Genomic DNA, 23,505 nt, shown 5'->3' with positions numbered 1-23,505 from the left:
AGAAGGCAATGGCAACCCACTCCAGTGTTCTTGCCTGGAGAATCCCAGGGATGGTGGAGCCTGATGGGCTGCCATCTATGGGGTTGCATAGAGTCGGACACGACTGAAGCGACTTAGCAGCAGCAGCAGCAGTGGCAGATTTTATTTTCCTAGGCTCCAAAATCACCACGGACAGTAACTGCAGTCACAAAATTAAAAGACACTTGCTCCTTGGAAGAAAAGCTATGACAAACCTAGACCATGTATTCAAAAGCAGAGAGATCATTTTGCTGACAAATGTCCATATAGTCAAAGCTATGGTTTTTCCAGTAGTCAAGTATGGATGTGAGAGTTGGACCATAAAGAAAGCTGAGTGTCAAAGAATTAATGCTTTTGAACTGTGATGCTTGAGAAGACTCTTGAGAGTTCCTTGGACAGCAAAGAAATCAAATAAGTCAATCCTAAAGGAAATCAACCCTGAATATTCATTGGAAGGACTGATGCTAAAGCTGAAGCTCCAATACTTTGGTCATGTGATGCAAAGAGCTGATTCATTGGAAAAGACTCTGATGCTGGGAAAGACTGAGGGCAGGAGAAGGGGGCAACAGAGGATGAGCTAGTTGGATGGCATCACTGACTCAATGAATTTGAGTTTGAGTAAACTGGGAGACAGTGAAAGACAGGGAAGCCTGGCGTGCTGCAGCCCATGGGGTCACAGAGTCGGACATGATTTAGTGACTGAACAACAACCTAATAATTAGCCTAAATACCAAGCTCATATAAGATAGAGTGCTGGTTCAAGAGCTGTCTCCATATTGGGCACCACTAACACTTGGCTGGCACTGTTTCACACCTTTAATTTTGAAGTTGCTTCAGTAGGAATATGGTGCCAGGCACCAAGTTAAATCTTGTAAATGAGCTGGCTGGCCTAGACATGCAGAGTGTTATTATCATGGTAACTAGATGGCGAGGAGAGAGTAAAATGATCTGGTCTGTATTCTAAACCACTCACTAGATGAGTGACCTTGGGCAAGTGACCTGCCTTCTTCAATCTGCTGAAAAGACTAATGAGAGGACTTCCCTGGTGATCCAGTGGTTAAGACTCTGCACTCCCAAAGCAGGAGGCCTGAGTTTCATCCCTGGTTGGAGAACTAAGATTCTGCATGCCACGCGTGCCAAGTCACTTCAGTCGTGTCCAACTCTTTGCGACCCTATGAACTGTAGCCCGCCAGGCTCCTCTGTCCATGGGATTTCCCAGGCAAGTATACTGGAGTGCGTTGCCATTTCCTTCTCCAGGGGATCTCTCCTCCACATGCCATGTGGTGTGGTCAATAAATAAATAAAAGGATGTCTATAAAATAAAGATTAATGAGATCACACACATTCAGCATTTAGCTTGTATCTAGGGTAGACTTGAGTGAGCGCTCATACTCACATGGGTACACACTGGGTAGAATCAGAAAGAGAGATATGATTGAAATGACTTTCTCGCCACTGCTCCAGGAGGCCATTTGCCAAGGAAAAGAAGCTCTCTGTGCCGCCACTTGGGCTCCAAAGCTCATCTTTAGAAGAAGAGAAAGAAGTCTGGACACCTCAAATTCTGTTTCTTGAGCCCCTGGGTTTCTAGTTACACTTTTTAGGGTGGATGAGGGTGGGATGGGGGTCAAGGAAGTTCAGCAGGTCCTGGGCTCCCCACTCCACCATTCTCTAGCTAAGACAGCTCTGCACTGGGGTTCTTGTCACAACGCATTTGAAAAAGAGTTTCCCAGTGTCTCTGTTTCTGAAAAGGAAATGCACCATCTAGGCAAGTGTGCTGAGTTCTTACAGCTGCTCATTTCTGGAGCTTATGGGATCTGAGTCTATGGGGCTCTTACCTGCAACCAGGCAAATATGGCAACCACGGGGGGAGGCGGCTGAGTGCCCAGTGACAAGGGTGCACCAGTAACAGCACCAAAGAAAGAAACTCAAGGGCATCAGAAGAAGGAGCCCCAAGTGCTCTATGATGTTGATGCTGTTACCCTTCAGACATCCCTGCAAGGCAGGTGTGGCATCTAAAAGGTAGACGAGCCAGACAGCCAGAAACTGGGAGGCAGACATTCACTCCTCATCCTATCAAGTGACAGAAGAGAATGAATCCTGGGAGAAACACAATCAGAAGAGCCTCAGGGGCTCAGGGCAATGAGCGTCTTACAAACTAAGGGATTGTGAGCACACCTGGAAAGATTCTAAGCACAGAAATAATTTCCAGTCAGCACCTACACATGGTGAATGGTATAAAAGTTCTTGGTTACTACAATCGATCCATTTCCAGGTATGTGAGCACACACATGCCTTTTCACAGGCAACACCACTCCCAGGTCACACGTTCAGACCCTTAGAAATGAACAAGATGGGGATCTGCTGTTTTTGAGAGCAGCTGTGAAGGATCAGAGACATCTGGATTTCCAACATAGTGCAGTTCAGTTCAGTTGCTCAGTCGTGTCCGACTCTTTGCGACCCCATGAACCACAGCACGCCAGGCCTCCCTGTCCATCACCAACTCCCGGAGTTTACTCAAACTCATGTCCATTGAGTTGGTGATGCCATCCAACCATCTCATCCTCTGTTGTCCCCTTCTCCTCCCACCTTCAATCTTTCCCAGCATCAGGGTCTTTTCAAATGAGTCAGTTCTTTGCATCAGGTGGCCAAAGGATTGGAGTTTCAGCTTCAACATCAGTCCTTCCTATGAATATTCAGGACTGATTTCCTTTAGGATGGACTGGTTGGATCTCCTTGCTGTCCAAGGGACTCTCAAGAGTCTTCTCCAACACCACAGTTCAAAAGCATCAATTCTCGATACTCATCTTTCTTTATGGTCCAGCTGTCACATCCATACATGACCACTGGAAAAACCATAGCTTTGACTAGATGGACCTTTGTTGGCAAAGTAATGTCTCTGCTTTTTAATATGCTAAGTTCGTCATAACTTTTCTTCCAAGGAGCAAGCATCTTTTAATTTCATGGCTGCAGTCACCATCTGGAGTGATTTTGGAGCCCAAGAAAATAAAGTCAGCCACTGTTTCCTCTGTTTCCCCATCTATGTGCCATGAAGTGATGTGACCGGATGCCATGACTTTAGCTTTCTGAATGTTGAGTTTTAAGCCAACTTTTTCACTCTCCTCTTTCACTTTCATCAAGAGGCTCTTTAGTTCTTCTTCACTTTCTGCCATAATGGTGGTGTCATCTACATATCTGAGGTTATTGATATTTCTCCTGGCAATCTTGATTCCAGCTTGTGCTTCATCCAGCCCAGTGTTTCTATGATGTACTCTGCATATAAGTTAAATAAGCAGAGTGACAATATACAGTCTTGACATACTCCTTTTTGTATCTGGAACCAGTCGGTTGTTCCACGTCCAGTTCTAATTGTTGCTTCCTGACCTGCATACAGATTTCTCCAGAGGCAGCTCAGGTGGTCTGGTATTCCCATCTCTTTCAGAATTTTCCACAGTTTGTTGTGATCCACACAGTCAAAGGCTTTGGCGTCGTCAAAGAAGCAGAAGTAGATGCTTTTCTGGAACTCTCTTGCTTTTTCAATGATCCAATGGATGTTGGCAATTTGATTTCTGGTTCCTCTTCCTTTTCTAACCCACCTTGAACATCTGGAAGTTCATGGTTCACGTACTGTTGAATCTTGGCTTGGAGAATTTTAAGCATTACTTTACTAGTGTGTGAGAGCATTACTTTACTAGTTTGAGCACTTTTTGGCATTGCCTTTCTTTGGGATTGGAATGAAAACTGACCTTTTCCAGTCCTGTGGCCACTGCTGAGTTTTCCAAATTTGCTGGCATATTAAGTGCAGCACTTTCCACAGCATCATCTTTTAGGATTTGAAAGAGCTCAACTGGAATTCCATCACCTCCACTAGCTTTGTTCGTAGTGATGCTTCCTAAGGCCCACTTGACTTCACATTCCAGGATGTCTGGCTCTAAGTGAGTGACCACACCATCATGGTTATCTGGGTCATGAAGATTTTTTTGTACAGTTCTTCTGTGTATTCTTGCCACCTCTTTTTAATATCTTCTGCTTCTGTTAGGTCCATACCAGTTCTATCCTGTATTGTGCCCATCTTTTCATGAAATGTTCTCTTGGTATCTCTAATTTTCTTGAAGAGATCTCTAGTTTTCCCCATTCTATTGTTTTCCTCTATTTCTTTGGACTGATCACTGACAAAGGCTGTCTTATCTCTCCTTGCTATTCTTTGGAACTCTACATTCAAATGGGCATATCTTTCCTTTTTTCTTTTGCCTTTCACTGTTCTTCTTTTCACTGCTATTTGTAAGGCCTCCTTAGACAATCACTTTGCCTTTTTGCCTTTCTTTCCCTTGGGGATGGTCTTGCTTCCTGCCTCCTGTACAGTGTCATGAATTTCCATCCATAGTTCTTCAGGCACTCTGTCTATCAGATTTAATCCCTTGAATCTATTTCTCACTTCCATTGTATAATCATAAGGGATTTGGTTTAGGTCATACCTAAATTGTCTAGTGGTTTTCCCTACTTTCTTTAATTGAAGTCTGAATTTGGCAATAAGGAGTTCATGATCTGAGCCACAGTCAGCTCCTGGTCTTGTTTTTGCTGACTGTCTAGAGCTTCTTCATCTTTGGCTGCAAATAATATAATCAATCTGATTTTGTCATTGACCATGTACTCATGTCCATGTGTACAGTCATTTCTTGTGTTTTTGGAAGAGGGTGTCTGCTATGTCCAATGTGTTCTCCTGGCAAAACTCTATTAGCCTTTGCCCTGCCTCATTTTGTACTCCAAGGCCAAATTTGCCCGTTACTCCAGATGTTTCTTGACTCCCTACTTTTGCACTCCAGTCCCCTATAAGGGAAAGGACATCTTTGGGTGTTAGTTCTAGAAGGTCTTTAGGTCTTCATGGTGGCAGATCTAGGGTTGTAAGAACTTCCCACGTGGCTCAGTGTTGAGCAACGCACCTGCCAGTGCAGGAGATGTGGGTTTGATCCCTGGGTTGGGAATACTCCCCTGGAGGAGGAAATGGCAACCCACTCCAGTATCCTTGCCTGGGAAATTCCATGGACAGAGGAGTCTGGCAGGCTATACCCCATGGAGTCACAACGGAGCACACACACACACTTGGGGTGTTAACCTCTCAGAACCATGATGTCTCCAACTAGAAAATGACCAACTAACTAACCCCTAAGATTTCTCCAAACTCAAAGAATCCGGTACCTCAGACACTGCTGACCAGGGGATTTTTGTGGAAACTAACACCTGTGGCTGGTGATTTGTTATGTGAGTAAATGCTGAAACACGGTATACCTCTCTGGTAAATAAGCTGTTAATAAACGACTTCCTGAGGCAGTTCCCGCTCACCTCTAGGAGTCAGTTTTACAAATCTTACAAAAGGAACCTTACATACGGTGTCATCTTCCTCCCCTCTTCTCTCCCATCCCTGCCTCCAGAGCAGACACACATCGCGGCAGCTCTGGTCCCTCTCCCAGCTATTGCTACAGAGTGCTTCACACCAAAAGGGAATGTCTAACTATCGACCAGCACCTAAAGGACTGACCTCTGCATCTTATCAAAAGACCAAAGCAAATAACTGTCGACTTGCACACTGTTTAATCTGAGCTGTGTCTGGGGTTAATGATATATGAAGATGGACGGCAATTTCTTGGAGCCAGAAGAGTGATATTTCAAAATGTATAGACTGACAAACAGTAGCCAAGTGCTACTTGGAAAGGGCTGTCCAAAAATAATCAATTGATGTAGCAACCCTGGGAAAAACAGGAGTGATTATGGATATTTGTGTTAGATCTAAGTAGCACATAAATACTTTGTTCTTGGTGTCAAATTTTCGAGCAGCACGAAGGTTATAAGGATAGAGTGCTGTGAATACACCTTGAGAAACTTCTACTAGTCTTGTGGCCTCTGGAGGCAGAATACTACTATCTAGTAGTTCAGAGTTAACAAGTCTAGGCTTGTGTCCTGGCTCTGTGACTTACTTGCTGTGAGGACTCGGCAATGTGACATGACCTCTCTCAATCTGTTACCTCCCTTGTACTGTGAGAATGAAAGCAGGACTTCTTCAAAAGTTGGGATAAGCAAAGGAGACAGTGCTGGCAAGATGTTTAGACCAGAGCTCAGAACATCACAGGCACTACATGAATATTTGCAGTTACTTGTATTAAACAGTCTCACCGACTTTTGATAGGAGTTGGCACCCTGATTCTGAGGAGCCGCAGAATGTAAAGAGGAAGAACGATGGACAGGCAGGAAACGCAGAAAGCTAGTGGGAGGTCCACATGCAGGAAACATGGGAGAAAAAAGGGAAGGGGGGATTTTTACAGAACCCCTGACAGGAGCTTCCCACATATTCTGCTTCATTTCATTCTCACAAAAACATTAACCCCATTTCCATAGAAGTGGTCACCAGGACACAAGGAAGCAGAGCTGGGATTCCAGCTTCCTGTTTGGTCTATTTCATCCTAAGGATGGAAATACCACGAGGGGAGGAACTTTGTCTTGCTGTAACATTGTTAGCATGCAGTCCTTTCTGTCTCTCCAAACCCAGACAGACCCTTTCTGCAGGATGTATGGAGGAACATATAGGCAGAAAGAAGGAGGAGGAGCCCATGGGTCCTTCCAATGCACCAATGAAGCAACAGAAGTCTCTGAAGTCTGTGTATACGGTGGGGGCAGGAGATGGGGAGACAGGTAACCGGATGTAAGCCCAGCTCTCAGAGAGCCTTGGGTTTGGCCACAAAAAACTGTCTAGCAGGAGGAAGGAAATAAACCATGCACTTGAATGGGAGAGGTGGTGGCAGCCATATAAGGAGTGAGCCTACATCCCAGGGCCAATAAGATAATCAGCCTGCAGGGCTGATGAGGTCCCTAAGTCTAGTCTGAGGAGGCTGAGTCTCCCTGTGGTCCACTGCCAGAAAGACCAGCATCAGATTAGTTCTCTGGAAAACCTTTCATCTTACTGCCTAGTCAACATCTCTTTGAATGAGCCCAGATTGAAAATATCTTTTGTCTTTGTCTATCAGATGATCATATTTCAATTCAAATCCTTTATAGAAATCAGTAATTCATCAACTGGCCAGTGAAGGGGAGAAAAAGATCTGAACTCTAAGAAGACAATTCCCAACCAAACACAGCCAGGAGAGTTTGAATGATGTGCTCAAGATCACAGAGTAACTTTCAATGGGCTTTGGGAAATCTCTGGAGTGAACTCCCAGATGCTAGTGATGTTGTCAGCAGGGATATGGAGGAAACTTGTTCTGCCACCTCTGGAGAAACCGCATCTAGGACTTTCCAGAGGTTCCAGCTGGGAAACTCCAGTTGTCACCCAACGGGCAGCTGGTTCCCTGGGGCAGGATGTGAGGAGAAGGCCAACTCACACAAACAGCAGCTCCCTGCTCCGCCGGCAAATGGGAAGGATGTGCTCATTGGGCCGAGATGGAGAATGGGCTCCAGTCTTTCAAAAGACTCTGGGCTACTCCACACCGGATATGAGAATGCATCCTCTTGAAGAGAATGTTGTCAGGAACCAGGCTCATCTGTTTTTACACAGATGGAATTTTGATGACCAGTCCGCTGACCTCAGGAGACAGAAGGGGTGCTTTCCTCTCTGAAAGCAGGGGGAAATTTGAAACAAACAGTCCCCCAAAGAAGAAAGAAATCCGTTGTCCTAAAAGTAAGGGAAGGAAATGACTATCTGTCTGTTTAGACTTTTAGGAAGAAAAAAAAAAGAAGGAAGAAGGCATATTCCCAGCAGATCTATAAAAGCTGTAAGGAAAAGTTTTGGCAGATACCCCAGGAATAAATATGAGGGAAAGGTCTGAACCCTTCTTTATGATGAGAGATATTTATTTGCCTCACAAATCCTCAATTATGAATTTCTTACAGAAAAGATGTCCTAAGAGAACATGGGAAATAGAGCCACCTGGCAGATTTCAGGATAAATGTGTGATCTCTGGAAAGCGTCTCAGGGAATGAAATGTGATTTTTTTTAACGTGAAAAGTTCATGCCCGGAAAACTTTTCATTAGGGTCAGAAATTTTAAAAATAAAATAGTTCATGTTAAAGAGTATTGAAATGGGAGCAGTTTGAAAATAAACACCTTTTGGTGGCAGCTAAGAATCTCTGGGACTCAGAAAGGAAAAAAAAAAAGATTCATTGGCACTTTTACCAAAGGGTGAAAAGTACAAAGATAATTAAAAAGAAAAATAGGGGGAGGAGGAGAGAGAATTGAGCAACTTATTTAAAAAATTAACAGCATCTCAAAAGAAACCTGGAGTAGCAATACTCATATTAGACAAAATAAACTTTAAAAAATAAAACACTGTTACAAGAGACATGGAAAGACACTACATAATGATCAAGGGATCAATCCAAGAAGAAGATATGATTGTAAATATCTGTGTACTCAACATGGGAGCACCTCAACATACAAGGCAAATGCTCACAGCCATAAAGGGGAAATCTACAGTAACACAATAATAATGGGGGACTTAACACCCCATTGACACCAAAGAACAGATCAACCAGACAGAAAATAAAGAAACACAAGCCTTAAATGACACATTAGACCAGGCAGACTCAACTGATATCTATAGGATATTCCATCCAAAAACCAGTAGGATACACTTTCTTTTCAAGTGTGCTCCAGCATAGATCACATTTTGGATCACAAATCAAGCCTTGGTAAATTTAAGAAAACTGAAAACATATCAAGCATCTTTTCAGATTACAGCCCTATGAGATTAGAAATCAATTACAGGAAAAACTGTAAAAACCCACAAACACATGGAAGCTGAAGAATATGCTACTAAATAACCAAGAGATCACTCTAGAAGTCAGAGAGGAAATAAAAAATACCTGGAAACAAATGACAGTGAAAACTCAACAACCCAAAATCTGTGGGATGCAGCAAAAGCAGTTCTAAAAGTAAAGTTTACAGCAATACAATCCTCCCCCCAAAACAAGAAAGATCTTAAATAAACAACCTAACTCTTCACCTAAAGCAACTAGTGAAAGAAGAACCCCTCCCCCGCAAAGAAAACAAAACAAAACCCAAAGTTAGGAGAAGGAAAGAAATGATAAAGATCAGAGCAGAAATAAATGAAATAGAAATGAAGAAAACAGTAGCAAAGATCAATAAAACTGAATGCTGGCTCTTTGAGAAGATAAAATTGATAAACCTTTAGCCAGACTTACCAAGATAAAAAGGGAGAGGACTCAAGACAATTAAATTAGAAATGAAAAAAGAGAAGCCACAACAGACAGCAGAGAAATACAAAGGATTGTAAGATTCCACTACAAACAGCTGTATGCCAATAAAATGGACACTCTGGAGGAAATGAACAAATTCTTAAAGAAGTACAACCTTCCAAGACTGAGCCATGAAGAAACAGAAAATATGAACAGACCAATCACAAGTAATGAAATTGAAACTAATTAAAAATCTTCCAACAAAAGTCCAGTACCAGATAGCTTCACTGGCGAATTCTATCAAACATCTAGAGAAGAGTTAATACCTATCCTTCTCAAACTCTTCCAAAAAATTGCAGGGGAAGAAACACTCCCAAGATTATTCTATGACGCCACCATCACCAGATACCAAAACCAGACAAAGATATCACAAAAAAAGAATATTACAGGCCAATATCACTGATGAACATAGATGCAAAAATTCTCAATAAAATATTAGCAAACTGAATTCAAGAATACATTTAAAGCACTACACACCATGATCAAGTGGGATTTATCCCAGGGATGCAAGGATTCTTCAATATCTGCAAATTAATCAGCGTGATACATCACATTAACAAACTAAGAATAAAAACCACATGATCATTTCAATAGATGCAGAAAAAGCTTTTGACAAAATTCAACACTTAATTTATGATAAAAATTCTCCAAAAAGTGAGCATAAAGGGAACCTACCTCAACATAATAAAGGCCTATACGACAAACCCACAGCAAACATTATTCTCACTGGTGAAAAACTGAAAGCATTTCCTCTAAGATCAGAAACAAGACAGGAGGGTCCATTCTCACCACTATTATTCAACATAGTCTTGGGAGTCCTAGCTATAGTAACCAGAGAAGAAAAAGAAATCAAAGGAATCCAAATTTGAAAAGAAGTAAAACTGTCACTGTTTGTAGATGACCTAATACTACACATAGAAAATCCTAAAGATGCCACCAGAAAACTACTAGAGCTCACCATAAATTCAGTAAAGTCATCAGTTCAGTTCAGTTCAGTCGCTCAGTCGTGTTCGACTCTTTGCGACCCCATGAACTGCAGCACGCCAGGCCTCCCTGTCCATCACCAACTCCTGGAGTTCACTCAGACTCATGTCCAGCCTTAGACTGTGTGGATTACAATAAACTGGGGAAAATTCTGAAAGAGATGGGAATACCAGACCACCTGACCTGCCTCTTGAGAAACCTGTATGCAGGTCAGGAAGTAATAGTTAGAACTGGACATGGAACAACAGACTGGTTCCAAATAGGAAAAGGAGTACGTCAAGGCTGTATATTGTCACCCTGCTTATTTAACTTATATGCAGAATACATCATGAGAAAAGCTGGGCTGGAAGAAGCACAAGCTGGAATCAAGATTGCCAGGAGAAATATCAATCACCTCAGATACGCAGATGACACCACCCTTACGGCAGAAAGTGAAGAGGAGCTAAAAAGCCTCTTGATGAAAGTGAAAGAGGAGAGTGAAAAAGTTGTTAAAGCTCAACATTCAGAAAACGAAGGTCATGGCATCTGGTCCCATCACTTCATGGCAAATAGATGGGGAAACAGTAGAAACAGTAAAGTCATAGGATATAAAATTAAAACAGAAGGGTGAAATTTAATTCTAAGCTTTACCAAATCCCAAAACCTATATATAACTTAATCATTCTTCCTTCCCTCTAGTTTCAAGGGAAGAGGTGTTACAACTTTTATCTAAAGACAATGCTTACATGTGCTCTGACATTTATTTTTTTCTTTTGTAGTGATTTGCTTTCTAGATCATACTTTATTTCCTTCTCTTGAATTCTTCTTTTCATTAGTTAGACATTCTCTAGTTTTCTATTTTAAGGATGAATCTTCCTGATTCAATCTTGCTTTCTGTTTCAATTAGCTCAATACCACTCTCCATTCTTCACAGCCAAACTCTGCCTTCAAATATTTCTTCACCTCCTGTTGACAATTCAGTCTTGCACTCCCTACTCCAAAACTCTTTTGGCCAAGGTTGCTCTATCGCTCACCTCTTAAAAACACACCCACCTCCTTTGGATAGCCTGAAAATTTCACTCCTTGTTATTATTTTTAAGAATGTTACTTGAGATCTCAAAAATAAATATGACTAGAAAAAAATTAATACAGACATTTCTTGCATTCCTATATACTAACAAAAGATCAAAAGGAGAAATTAAGGAAACATCCCATTATCATTGCAATGAAAAGGGTAAAATACCTAGGAAAAAACCTATGTAAGTACTGATGTATGGCAGAAACCAACACAATATTGTAAAGCACTTATCCTTTGATTAAAAAAATAAATAAACTTACTTAAGAAGGCAAAATATCTGTATGCAGAAAACCATGATATACAGATGAGAGAAGTCAAAGATGACGCAAACAGATGGAGAGATATACCATGTTCTTGGATTGGAAGAATCAATATTGTGAAAATGATTATACTACCCAAAGCAATCTGTAGATTCAACCCAATCCCTATCAAATTACCAATGGCATTTTTCACAGAACTAGAACAGAAAATGTTACAATTTGTACAGAAACACAGAAGACCCTGAATAACCAAAGCAATCTTAAGAAAGAAAAAATGGAGCTGAAGGAAATCAGGCTCCTTGACTTCAGACTATACTAGAAGTAATCAAGACAGTATGGTAACTGGCACAAAAGCAGAAATATAGACCAATGGAACAGGATAGAAGGCCCAGAGTAAGTTCACACACCTATGGTCACCTAATCTATGACACAGGAGGCAAGAATATACAATGGAGAAAAGACAGCTTCTTATTCAATGAATGGTGCTTGGAAAACTGGACAGCTACATGCCAAAGAGTGAAATTAGAATACACCTTAACACCATATACAAAAATAAACTCAAAATGGATTAAAAACCTAAATATAAGGCCAGACTCTACAAAACTTTTAGAGGAAAACATAGGCAGAACATTCTTTGACATAAATCACAGCAGGATCTTTCTTGACCCACCTCCTAGAGTAATGAAAATAAAAACAGAAATTAACAAATGGGACCTAATTAAACTTAAAAGCTTTTACATAGCAAAAGAAACCATAAACAACACAAAAAAACAACACTCAGAATGGGAGAAAATGTTTGCAAACAAGGAGATGAACAAAGGATTAATCTTCCAAATATACAAACAGCTCATGCAGCTCAATAGAAAAAAAAGAAGAAAATTTGAAAATGGGCAGAGGACCTAAATATACATTTCTCTGAAGAAAACAAACAGATGGTCAATAAACACATGAAAAGATGCTCAATATCACTAATTATTAGAGAAGTACAAATCAAAACTATAATGGGGTTTCACCTGACACCCATCACATGGGCTTTCCTGGTGGCTCAGATGGTAAACAGTCTGCCTGCAGTGCACAAGACCCGGGTTCAATCCCTGGATTGGGAAGGTCCCCTGGTGAAGGAAATGGCAATCATTCTAGTATTCTTGTCTGGAAAATCCCATGGATGGAGGAGCCTTGCAGGTACAGTCCATGGGGTCGCAAAGAGTTGGACACAACTGAGCGAACATGTCCATCCAAAGAACACACGCATGTACATACATAATCTGAGCTAAAAACCCAATTCAGGAAAGTTGTAAGATACAAGTTCAACATTAAAAAAAAAAAATCACACCCATCAGAATGGCCATTATTAAAAAAGTCTTCAAACAATAAATGCTGGAGAGAGTGTGGAGAAGAGGGATCCCTTACACGGTTGGTGGGAATATAAATTGATACAGCCACTATGGAGGCTCCTTAAAAACTAAAAAACAAACTACCATATAATCCAGCAATCCCATTCTTGGGCATATACCCAGAAAAAACCATAATTTCAAAAGACACATGTACCCCAATATTCAGTGCAGTCCTATTAGCACCGTTTACAACAGCCAGGACATGGAAGAAACCTAAATGTCCATCAAAAGAGGAATGGATAAAGAAGATGTGGTACATATATAAATAGAATATTACTCAGCCATAAAAAGGAATGAAATTGGGTCATTTGTAGAGATGTGGATGGACCCCGAGACTCATGTGGAAGGAAGTCGGAAAGAGAAAAACAAATATATATTGATGCATATATGTGGAGTCTAGAAAAATGATACAGATGATCTTATTTGCAAAACAGAAATAGAGACACAGATGTAGAGAACAAACATATGGACACTCAGCGGGGAAAAGAGGGGTGCGATGAATCGGGAGATTGGGATCAATCAATCAGTATCACTACTGATACTAGGTATAAAAGGGAAAACTAATGAGCACCTACTGTAGCACTCAAGGAACTCTACTCAGTGCTCTGTGGTGATGTAAATGGGAAGAAAAATCCAAAAAAAGAGGATTCATGTACATGAATAGCTGATTCATTTTGCTGTACAGGAGAAACTAACAGAGCACTGTAAAGCAGCTATACTTCAACAAAAACTAATAAAGGATTGGCAGCATCTGGTAAAGTACCCAGTTGAAACTATTGATATGAGTTAACTTACATGGTTTTTATTTCTTATATTGTGAAATACCAGGGCTTATCCTTCTGTCTCCAAAATTCTGATTCGACGGCAATATTGAGAAGGTTAGTCTCAATAAATGGGAAGAGTGCAAAAAGCCTCTTTTCTTTATCACTGTTTAAAATTCCATCAGTTTCAAAGTCATTCACTTAGGCTATAGATGATCGTTCTGTCCTGGTTTTCTTTAGTAGGCAAATATTCCTTTTACACAGGAGGGCATAAATATATCAGTATAAATGGCTTTATTCATGTTTTTTTTTCTTAAGCCCCTGATGAGAAAGCAGAAAAGGACAATCATGCTATCTTCTCAGTATTTTGACTCAGGCCTGTCCTGCACAAGCCATGGCCAGAAACATCTATTCCACGGAGATTTCACAGCCCTCACCAGTTACACAGTCCTTTATAAACACACCCTGGCAGAAGGTGAGCCCTCTGGCAGTCCTGCAGGCTGACCCCGTCTGCAGGGCACTGAGCCCAGGAATCTGGTCATCATTAGACTTCAGAAGACAATAGAACTTGAAAAAGCTGAAGAGAAATACAGGGAAGAGGTAGAATCGAGAGCTGAAGAGAAAGGATGGAGATGGGACTTCCCTGCAGGTCCAGTGATTAAGACGCTGAACTTCTAATGCAGGAGGCCCAGGTTCAGTCCCTACTTGGGGAACTAGGATCTCACATGCCATGCAGTAAAAAAATTGATATCAAGTAATTGCAAAACATAAAGGAAATACATTTGAACTATAGGAATAAAATCTACATTAAAAAAAAAAAAAGAAAAAAGCCCCCAAATATCGTGTGATTGATACCAACTACAGGGCTGTGTATTCTGAGCTGAACACAGCCCTAAACTATAAACCTGGCAGGTGCCTATCAGATCAGTCCTCTGGAAGGAGAGATGGCAGATAGCTGGCACCCTCATTGTTACACTAGTTATTAATAAACTTCCCAACAATGGCAGGAAGTGCTCGCATTCAGAGAAGGTGAACGTGTGAAGAGTTGAGTCATGGACATGGATGGGTCCCAGACAGAGCAGGCCCTACGCTCAGTACAACATGTTTTCCCCCAGAGCGGAAAAGGTCAGAGTTGAGTGATCCCAGCAGACTGCAAGGCTTTGTGCTATTTCTTTTTTATTTTATTTTTTAAACCAAAGATTCATCACCACATTCTTTGCACCACATTCCTGCTCTTCACAATGAAGATGACTCAACTGCCATCTCATTAATCCCACAGCCCGATTCCTATTTATAGACACAACATGCCGTTCTGTTTTGGAGAGAGTGGGTGGCTTCTGCCCCTGTATTTCCATTCAAAAAGACAACATGTCTCATTGTTCTATTTCTTTAAGAAAGGATGCACAGTGACTTTTTTTTTTTGTTTGGGGGAAGGGATGGTTAATGCAACAGTCTACATGGGGAAGCAGAATATGTCTCTCCTAAGAGAGTCTGTGCCATTTTCTTTAAATTGGCTAAAAGCAAAAACACATCTCCCTGAGCCCCTACCTTCCCATTGAAACCAGAACTGTCCTGGGATAGCAAATTCCAGAAGCAATGCTAGGACAATCCCCGACTCTCTCTCACTTTCAGAGGACCTGTGGAAGGCCATGTGTGTTCAACATGCAGTTCTTGTGTCTTTTATTTTGTCATTCCATTTTTTCTCCCTTTCCCACCATTTTTGCGATTTTAAGAAAAAGATGGTGAAGGACAGGGAAGCCTGGCGTGCTGCAGTCCATGGGGTCACAAATAGACAGGACGGAGTGACTGAGCAACTAGGCAGAGTGACTACAACGTCCCCTGCTCACCCCCACCTCCCCCACAGCGGTCAGGCGGCAGGCTGGCTGGGTACCCAGAGGTGCAGAGCTTGTGAGGAGACCACGATGGGGGCAGTGGGTAGGGCTCTGGGGGCCTGGAAGTGGGGCTGCGCCTTGAGCTGCCTCCATATCCCTTCCTCTGGGGACCCTGGGAAGGCCAGGCCATCTCTCAGTAGATGTGCTCTGAGACAAAGGTCCTCACGTCTTTCAAAGCCTGCCCACCGGCACCCCTTTACAAATGGATTTGGGATTTGGTTCCCTAACCTTCCTAGAATCTGAATCTCATACAGTGCAATGTCAGGAAGTAAGAGCTTGACCCCTTTTAATCCAACAGAGCTCAGAAGGCTCAGCACCTCTAAGGGTCTCTACTCAAATCTCCCACGGGACAGCCCTGGATGTCACCACTGAAAATCTCAGGGGGTCCTGGCCCCAAGCCTTAGTAAATCATTTCAACTCTGAAGATCGTTTCTTTTTGAAATGCTAGCCCCTGAATGGGCCATTAGTAAGAGTGGACTTCTGACTTCTTTAATGATACCCGTAACATTTCCTCATTTCTTTAGCATCTGAGACCTCAGATTGCTTTAAAATGACTGAAGTCCAGTACTTGGTAATGATGTGGCCTTGTTAAATAGGAAAATCGCCATCAGAGTTACTAGAAGTTGACAGTATTTCATCTCTGTTTTACATCAATACACAGTATGCAAACTCTTTGAGGAGAGAGGCTATAACTTTTTTTTTTTTACATTTTTTTTAAAATTTTTTATGAGGCTATAACTTTTAAAATGCTATGCATAGTTCCTAGTCAAGTTCGGGAGCTGGAAAAAAATGTTTATACTGTAAAATATCACAGTGTGGTTATACAGCTCAGTCACAACACAATTTGGAGACAGACAAGGGTGGAAGGATGAATGAAAGAGAATGAAGATGGATGGTATTTGCAGGAGGGGCCTGATCGGAAAAGAGTAACCTCTGATGGTCTGATACCATCATGATAATCTGATGGAAAATGTTGGTGGTAGGTTTATGAGAGATCCTGACAAGGACCAAGATACCATATACTCTGGGAACACAGAAGGTTCTTAAAATGCAGCACACGCAGGATTCTTACTAGTATCCTTCAAAATTTAATTTCAATAACTGTGTATCATTGACATCAGTCTTGGCGATGATATCTTTAAATCTGACACCAAAACCAGAGGTGCCAAAAGTAAAAATAAACAAATGGGACTCAGGACTTCCCTGGTGATCCAGTGGCTAAGGTGTCTCACTGCCAATGCAGGGGGCCCAGGTTCAGTTCCTGGTCAGGGAACTAGATCCCACATTCCACAACTAAAGATCCCACAAACTGCCAGGAAGATCAGAACTTCTGAGTGTGGCAACTAAGACTCAATACAGCCAAATAAATAAATATTAAAAAAAAAAAAAAAACAAATGGGACTACATCAAACTAGAAAGCTTCTACACAACAAAGGAAATCATCAACAAAGAGAAAATGCCACCTACTGAATGGGAGAAAATATTGGCAAATCATATATCCAATAAAGGACTAATATTCAAAATATGTAAAAAACTCACACAACTCAATAACAACAACAACAACAAATCCAATTAAAAAACAGGCACAGAGTCTGAAGAGACATTTTCCAAAGAAGATATACATATGACCAGTATCATTAATGAAAAGATAGCCAGAATCATTCATCTTCAGGGAAATGCAAATCAAAACCACAATGGGAAATCACCTTGCATCTGTCAGAATGGCTGTCATCAAAAAGAACACATGTTGGCAACAATGTGGAGAAAAAGAAAGTGAGCTCTCCTTACACGGCTGGTGGGAATGTGAGTTGGTGCAGCCACCATGTCACAGTATGGAAGTTCCTCAAAATACTAAGAATAGAACTACCACATGACCCAGCAGTTTCACTTCTGGGTATTTATCTGAAGAAATGACACACTAATTGGAAAAGATCTCTCCATCCCCATGTTCACTACAGCACTATTCACAAGAGCCAAGACACAGAAACAGCCTAAGTGTCCACCAGTAGACGAATGGGTAAAGAAATTGTGACTTTGTAACACACACACAATGGAATGTTATTCAGCCACAACAAAAAAATTAAACCTTGTCACTTGCAACAAGATAAATGGACCCCGAAGGCATTATGCTAAGTGAAATAAACTGGAGAAAGGCAAATACTATTTGATTTCACTAATACATAGAATCTAAACACAAACAAATAAAACCCATAACCTCCCCTGAGCTCACAGATAAAAAGAAGAGACTGGTGGTTGTCAGAGGCAGGGGAAATAGGTGAAGGGGGTCAAAAGGTACAAATTTCCAGTCATCAAATAAATGAGTTATGGGGAAATAATGTAAAAATTAAAAAAAAAATCATGTATGGAGCAACTATTGGGTGTCAGGCACTAAGCTAGAAAAAAGGATTTTCGAGTGATGATTAGTTTTACAAAATGTTTTTCAGGGCTATTAGACACCACCTTTTTTTTTTTTTTTTTTTTTTTAATGAGGCACTAGGTGGGCTTCCCAGGTCAGTGATAAAGAATTCACCTGCCATAGGAGGTTTGGGTTTGATTCCTGGGTTAGGAAGATCCCCCGGAGGGGGAAATGGCAACCCACTCTAGTTCTTGCTGGGAAAATCCCATGAACAGAGGAGCTTGGTGGACTCTAGTTCATGGGGTCGAAAAGAGTCAGACTTGCACACAAATACAAAATACAGGGGAAGGAAATAAAAATAACTGATCAAATAGGACACTGGGTTATTTGTATCCTATTTCCTGAATGAGAGGTAGATCACAGTTTTGGCAAGTATCATAAAAGAGTGTTTAAATCAGGTCCATCCAGAAAGACTGATGCTCTCTCATTTATGCAAGCCCATCACTAAAGTTTAGGCCTCTCAATGTGCAGGTGAGAAGGATTCACTAAGGCAGTGGTCCCCTACCTTTTTGGCACCAAGGACCAGTTCCATGGGCTCGGGGCAGGGGTGAGGGGGTTGGGATGATTCAAGTACATTACATTTATTGTGCACTTTGTTTCTAATCCAGTGCTGCCACTGATCTGAGGGAGGTACTGGTCTGTGGCCCAGAGGTTGGGCACCCCGAGTCTAGAGGATGAAAAGCACAGGTGGGGAGCCAGCCTATATTTTCACCTGGGGGATGGGCAACCGTCCCTTCCAGGTGGGACCACAAGGCCTCAGGAGAAGGCATCTTTTTCTCCTGCATATGGAAAGTCAGAGGCGCAGCAAGCACACACCGGAGGCCACAATGGCCCGACGTACAGGTCCTAGAAGTCCCCTGTGTTGGCTGATGGAATACTTCCGGTGCACGGTCTCTCCCTCCACTGACCCATGGCCTTTCCTAAGTTAGGAGGGAAACCTCCCCACAGAGCCTCCGCCTCTGTATTTAAGGCCAGTTCTTCAAGATCTAACTCACAGGGCTGGGTCGAGTGCCACATGCTCCCTGGCCTGGTCACGGGCACAACTCACACCTCCCCACCTTCTCCTCCACCCAGCCTTCCTCTCACTTAGCTGAGCAGCAGAGGGCAGGCAGAGAAAAGCCAGAGGGCCTCGGTCCTACCGATGAAGCCACTGCAGAATGCTGCTGTCAGGGGACCCCGGTTGCTTCCATCAACTTCCAAACAGCTTTGCATGGGGTCTTCATCACTAAGTTAGAACAGCTCTAATATCCTGGGATAAAGATATTAGGTGTGGGAGTGGATTCAGCAGTTGATTCATCTCCTAGCCCACTGGATTGATTACTGTCAAGCTGATGGCGATAACAGAGAGGAATTGCTTCCTAGTATTAAAACTGCTTGGATCTCATCTCTGATGGTTGAGTAATGTTGTTCCATGTTAGAAGTTTTGGGGCTCTTGCTCACCTGTTCCTCTGTACCTGCTGTTAGCTTTGCATCCCTGGAGGCTGCCAGAGACAAAAGGCCCCTGCAGGGGGCCAGGACATAGGTGTGAAAGTGGGGAGAGGAGGGACTTCCCTGGAGGTCAATTAGTTAAGAATCCTTGCAATGCAGGGGACGTGGACTCAATTCCTAGTTGGGGAACTAAGATCCCACATGCCAAGGAGCAACCAAGCCCACACGCCCCTGTTACTGAAGCCTGCATGCTGCAAGCAAAGATCTTGCACAATGCAATGAAGACCCCATATGCCACAGCTAAGACTCAATGCAGCCAAAGAAATAGTTGAAAAAAAACTAGTTAGGTTCATTTGGTAAAAGTGGGGAGACCTAGGTTCCTTGATCTTGAGCTGTACACCCACCTCAGGCTTTTCTCTCTTCTTCAACAAGAAGAGAGACTCTCAAAGCAAGGTCCCCAGACCAGCGGCATCAACAGCACCAGGGAACTTGTCGGAACTTGCTAGAAAGGCAAATTTCCGGTTTCACCCCAGTCTCATAGATCAGACACTCCAGGGATAGTACACAGCTATTTGAGTTTGAAGGAACCTCCTAAGGAGTTCTGATATACCCGAGCTGGAAGAATCTATTCTCCTCCTGGGTATAACATACCACGTGCAGAAAGAATGTGGATTTCCGAGTGGATATGAAACCACAGCAGGGATGTGCCCCTAGCTGAGGCTGGAGGAAGAGTCAGCCTCATAGGGGCTAGATTAGGAGGATGGTGGGCAGATGAATCCAGGCTCAAATCTGAGACTCTGGGCTCCCAGGTGGCTCAGTGATGCCTGCCAATGCAGGAGACACCAGAGATGTGGGTTCGATCCCTGGGTCAGGAAGGAAATGGTAACCCACTCCAGTATTCTCGCCTGGAGAATCTCATGGGCAGAGGAGCTGGGCAAGTTACAATCCATGGGGTCACAAAGAGTCTGACATGACTTAGCAACTGAGCACGCACATAGGGGAGTGTCTCAGGGACAATCACAGTGCTGGCCCTGCTCTCCCTCATTCAGCAGCGAATCAGGAATGGCTGAAATTCCAGGCAGGGGTCTTGGACTTTGGAAGGCATTCTCTTTGCTACAGCATTGTCCATGGTCTTCCCTGGAACACTGTAAGCCTCAGAAATAATGATTACTCGGACCATTGTATTGATGAAAACATTTTAAGGATCCAAGACAGGGAGGGGTTGACAGTGATCCTTAATGGTGACCTAGCAGAGGCAGAGCCAACTGTGTAGGGCCTGACACTTATATAATTCTGGTGGCTAAATGTATTATGTTCACAGATTTTATAAAACCCATGGCCTTGTGAACACCTGGCCGTGGGTCCCTCGGGACCTTACAAAGGCCTGTCCATCCTCACCCTTGCCCTTCAGGTCTGAATGTGTTCCAGTTCTGACTGGACTCCACCAGCCCAGAAATTAACTAGACAGATTTCAGCTTTTCTCCCTACTCCTGTATTTTTCCTTTTTTTAAAGTTTCTTTTTTATTTTTAATTGGAGGATAATTGCTTTACCATGTTGTGTTGGTTTCTGCCATACAATAGTGCAAATCAGTTATAACTGTAGATATATCCCCTCCTTCTTGATCTTGCCACACCTCTCCCCGATCCCAGCCCTCTAGGTCGTCAGGGTACTGATGAATCTTTTTCCTTTTTAATTTCACTTTGTTATTGTCTGCTGCCACCAGCTGTATAGAAATGACTCTGGAAGATAAGGTAGGGCAAAGCCTTCTTGTTTCACTCTCTGGCTCAGAGGCAAGGAAGAGGACACTGGCCCTAAGAATAATCCAGCCTTGACCGTGTGGCCTGGGAGGTGACCAGCATATTATACTTCTGTAACACCTTCAGGCAATTTTTGCCTCCTCCTCTTTGATTCCCTGCCCAACTCAAACCACTCCCCTTCCTGTCACTTCAGCAAACGGGGTCCCTTCTCCTGAATCCAACCAGACCTGAAACCTCAGGGCATTTCTGCCCCTCCCAACATCGCATGAAGATAAACACTTGCCCAGGGCCCTGCAGAGACAGACGGCATCAGACCTACTGATCCTTTTTCCAAAGGCGCCAGACAGCAAGACTTTGCAAATGATCAAGAGTTTTCTATACTTGTGAAAGCCTCAAGAAGTTCCCCTGGGAACACAGTGCAGGTCATTCAGCGCCATGACTTGGACCTTCGGCCCTTTCTTAGGTAACCTCCTTGAGTGGCACCCAAGGGATCCCACCTTCCGCCCCTGGAGCAGACACTCCTGGCCATTAGCCCCGAGAAGGCTCTAGACGCTGCTCTAAGACCCTTGTGCGTCCTCCCCACACTGTGTGGTTCTTCCGCTTCTCCTCCCATCCCCATACCTTTGGCCATTTTCTCCGATCCCTGCTGGACTGCAAACCTTGCTCTGGATGCCAGAGCCAGCTTCCGCCAAGCCTGCCACATGGTCTTGACCGCCCCCCCTCACCCACCCTCAGAGCGCTCCCCTGCAACCCAGGGCTTGCAGCCTTGCTGCACAGGGACCTCTTTTGGGGTCTGCTCACCTGAGGACAGGAGGCTGCCGCTGCTGCCGCTGATGATCTTGCCTTTGCTGCCCATGTTGGCCAGCTTGGATGTCTTCAGCGTCCCCGTCTCTGTCAGGTCGATGGCAATTTCACTCAGGCTGCGGGCGGCATGGATCTTGGACTAAAAAGATTACCGGGTTGGACAGATTAGGTGGAGGACACTCCCCTCCTGGCGAGGACACACTGACTACAGCAATCGCTTGTCATCCTGAGATCTAGCAAAAGGCCTCATGGCCTGAACTGCAGCATTTTTCTGTGTGTGTCCCAGGGCCCATCGCTCATCCTCTGAAACTTTCCCTCGGGAGCAGATAAGACTCCAGAGGTGACTCACTAGGAATTTTCTAAACCTGTTATCCCCCAGGCTGTGTGTACAGAAAGCTTACAGAGTGTGGATTTGGAGTCAGATAGATCTTGGTGGTGGTGGGGGGGTCCCGATTTGGGGAATGACTTAGGCTCATGGAGCCTCATTATTCCCAAGGATGAAACAGGGAAAACACCACCTACTGCTCAAGGTTTTGTGAGGGTCAAAGGAAGTCAGACAAGTGAAAAGTTTCCCTCCCTTCTCCTCCCCCTTCTCTTCCCCTCCCCAAACCACCTCCTTCATAGCTGTCAATAAACACTAGTGATTATACAGGATTTTGTGCTTAAAGAAGGAGAAAAAAACAATTGTCAGCTTGGTGAATGATTTAAGAGATGTCTGAAGTAAGTTTAGGAAGTTTCAGTAAGTTCTAAAGTGGTTCAAACTCTTAAAGTGTTAGCCACGGAGCTACGAAAACTCAGAGGGTTGGGAAGTGACCACACTACCAGCCTACAAGCATGGTGTGCAAGCATGATGTATAAGCATGGTGTGTAAGGGCTTCTGGAACAAATGCTTGTTGGGATGTTTGGTTCCCACTAAGGGGCACCTGATATGGTGCCCTGCTTCCATTTTGATACCTAAATATGAGCCCAAGTCTTCAGATTACGGTTAAGACTCCACTGACTCCACAAATTAACCGGCCCACTTTGGCAAACAACAGAGCAATCAAAAGAGGACTCTGTGTTCACAATTACATTCCTAAAAGTAACTGCTGCAGTGAAGATTTCTGCTCTAGTTCCCAGCTCTGGAGGTGGAGATGGGTTTGTGTGCCCCCTGACAATTTGAGCATTTTTTTCTTCTTCATCGGGAAATCTGTTCATGATAATGCTTCAGGCAGGGGCTTCTGCTATACCGTGGACTTCCAGAAAACAGCTATCAGTGCTAGTGTAACCTGTACACGTGTGCATCTTTCTGTGGTCATTGGCGATATGCCAGGGATGCATGGATAGAACCAGGTGAGGCTCCCCACTGAGGTTTGCAGTTATGTGATGTGTGTTCACTCCTGGATGGTGGGAAGCCCAGTCTGTCCCTGACACAGGAGAAACCATGGAATGTGGGCAGACCACTGCCTGGCTCCCTTCACATCCTGTGCCCACAGTGGTCTCCGGCAGGGTCT

General features: G+C 43.3%; 1 protein-coding gene across 3 annotated transcripts in view; it reads right to left on the bottom strand.

Moving 5' to 3' along the window:
• FRMD4A (FERM domain containing 4A) overlaps positions 1-23,505 on the bottom strand; it is a 366,806-nt gene that overhangs the window by 37,546 nt on the left and 305,755 nt on the right. For all 3 annotated transcript variants that reach the window (XM_040248505.1, XM_040248508.1, XM_040248507.1), the window contains exon 14: positions 22,010-22,151. In XM_040248505.1, coding sequence (XP_040104439.1) covers positions 22,010-22,151 — 142 coding nt within the window. The remainder of the gene's footprint in view (positions 1-22,009; positions 22,152-23,505) is intronic.

Source organism: Oryx dammah, unplaced genomic scaffold (assembly GCF_014754425.2).
Source record: "Oryx dammah isolate SB20612 unplaced genomic scaffold, SCBI_Odam_1.1 HiC_scaffold_10, whole genome shotgun sequence".
NCBI lineage: Eukaryota > Metazoa > Chordata > Mammalia > Artiodactyla > Bovidae > Oryx > Oryx dammah.
Note: the sequence above shows the minus strand (reverse complement) of the source record. Positions and strands in the feature narration are given on the sequence as shown.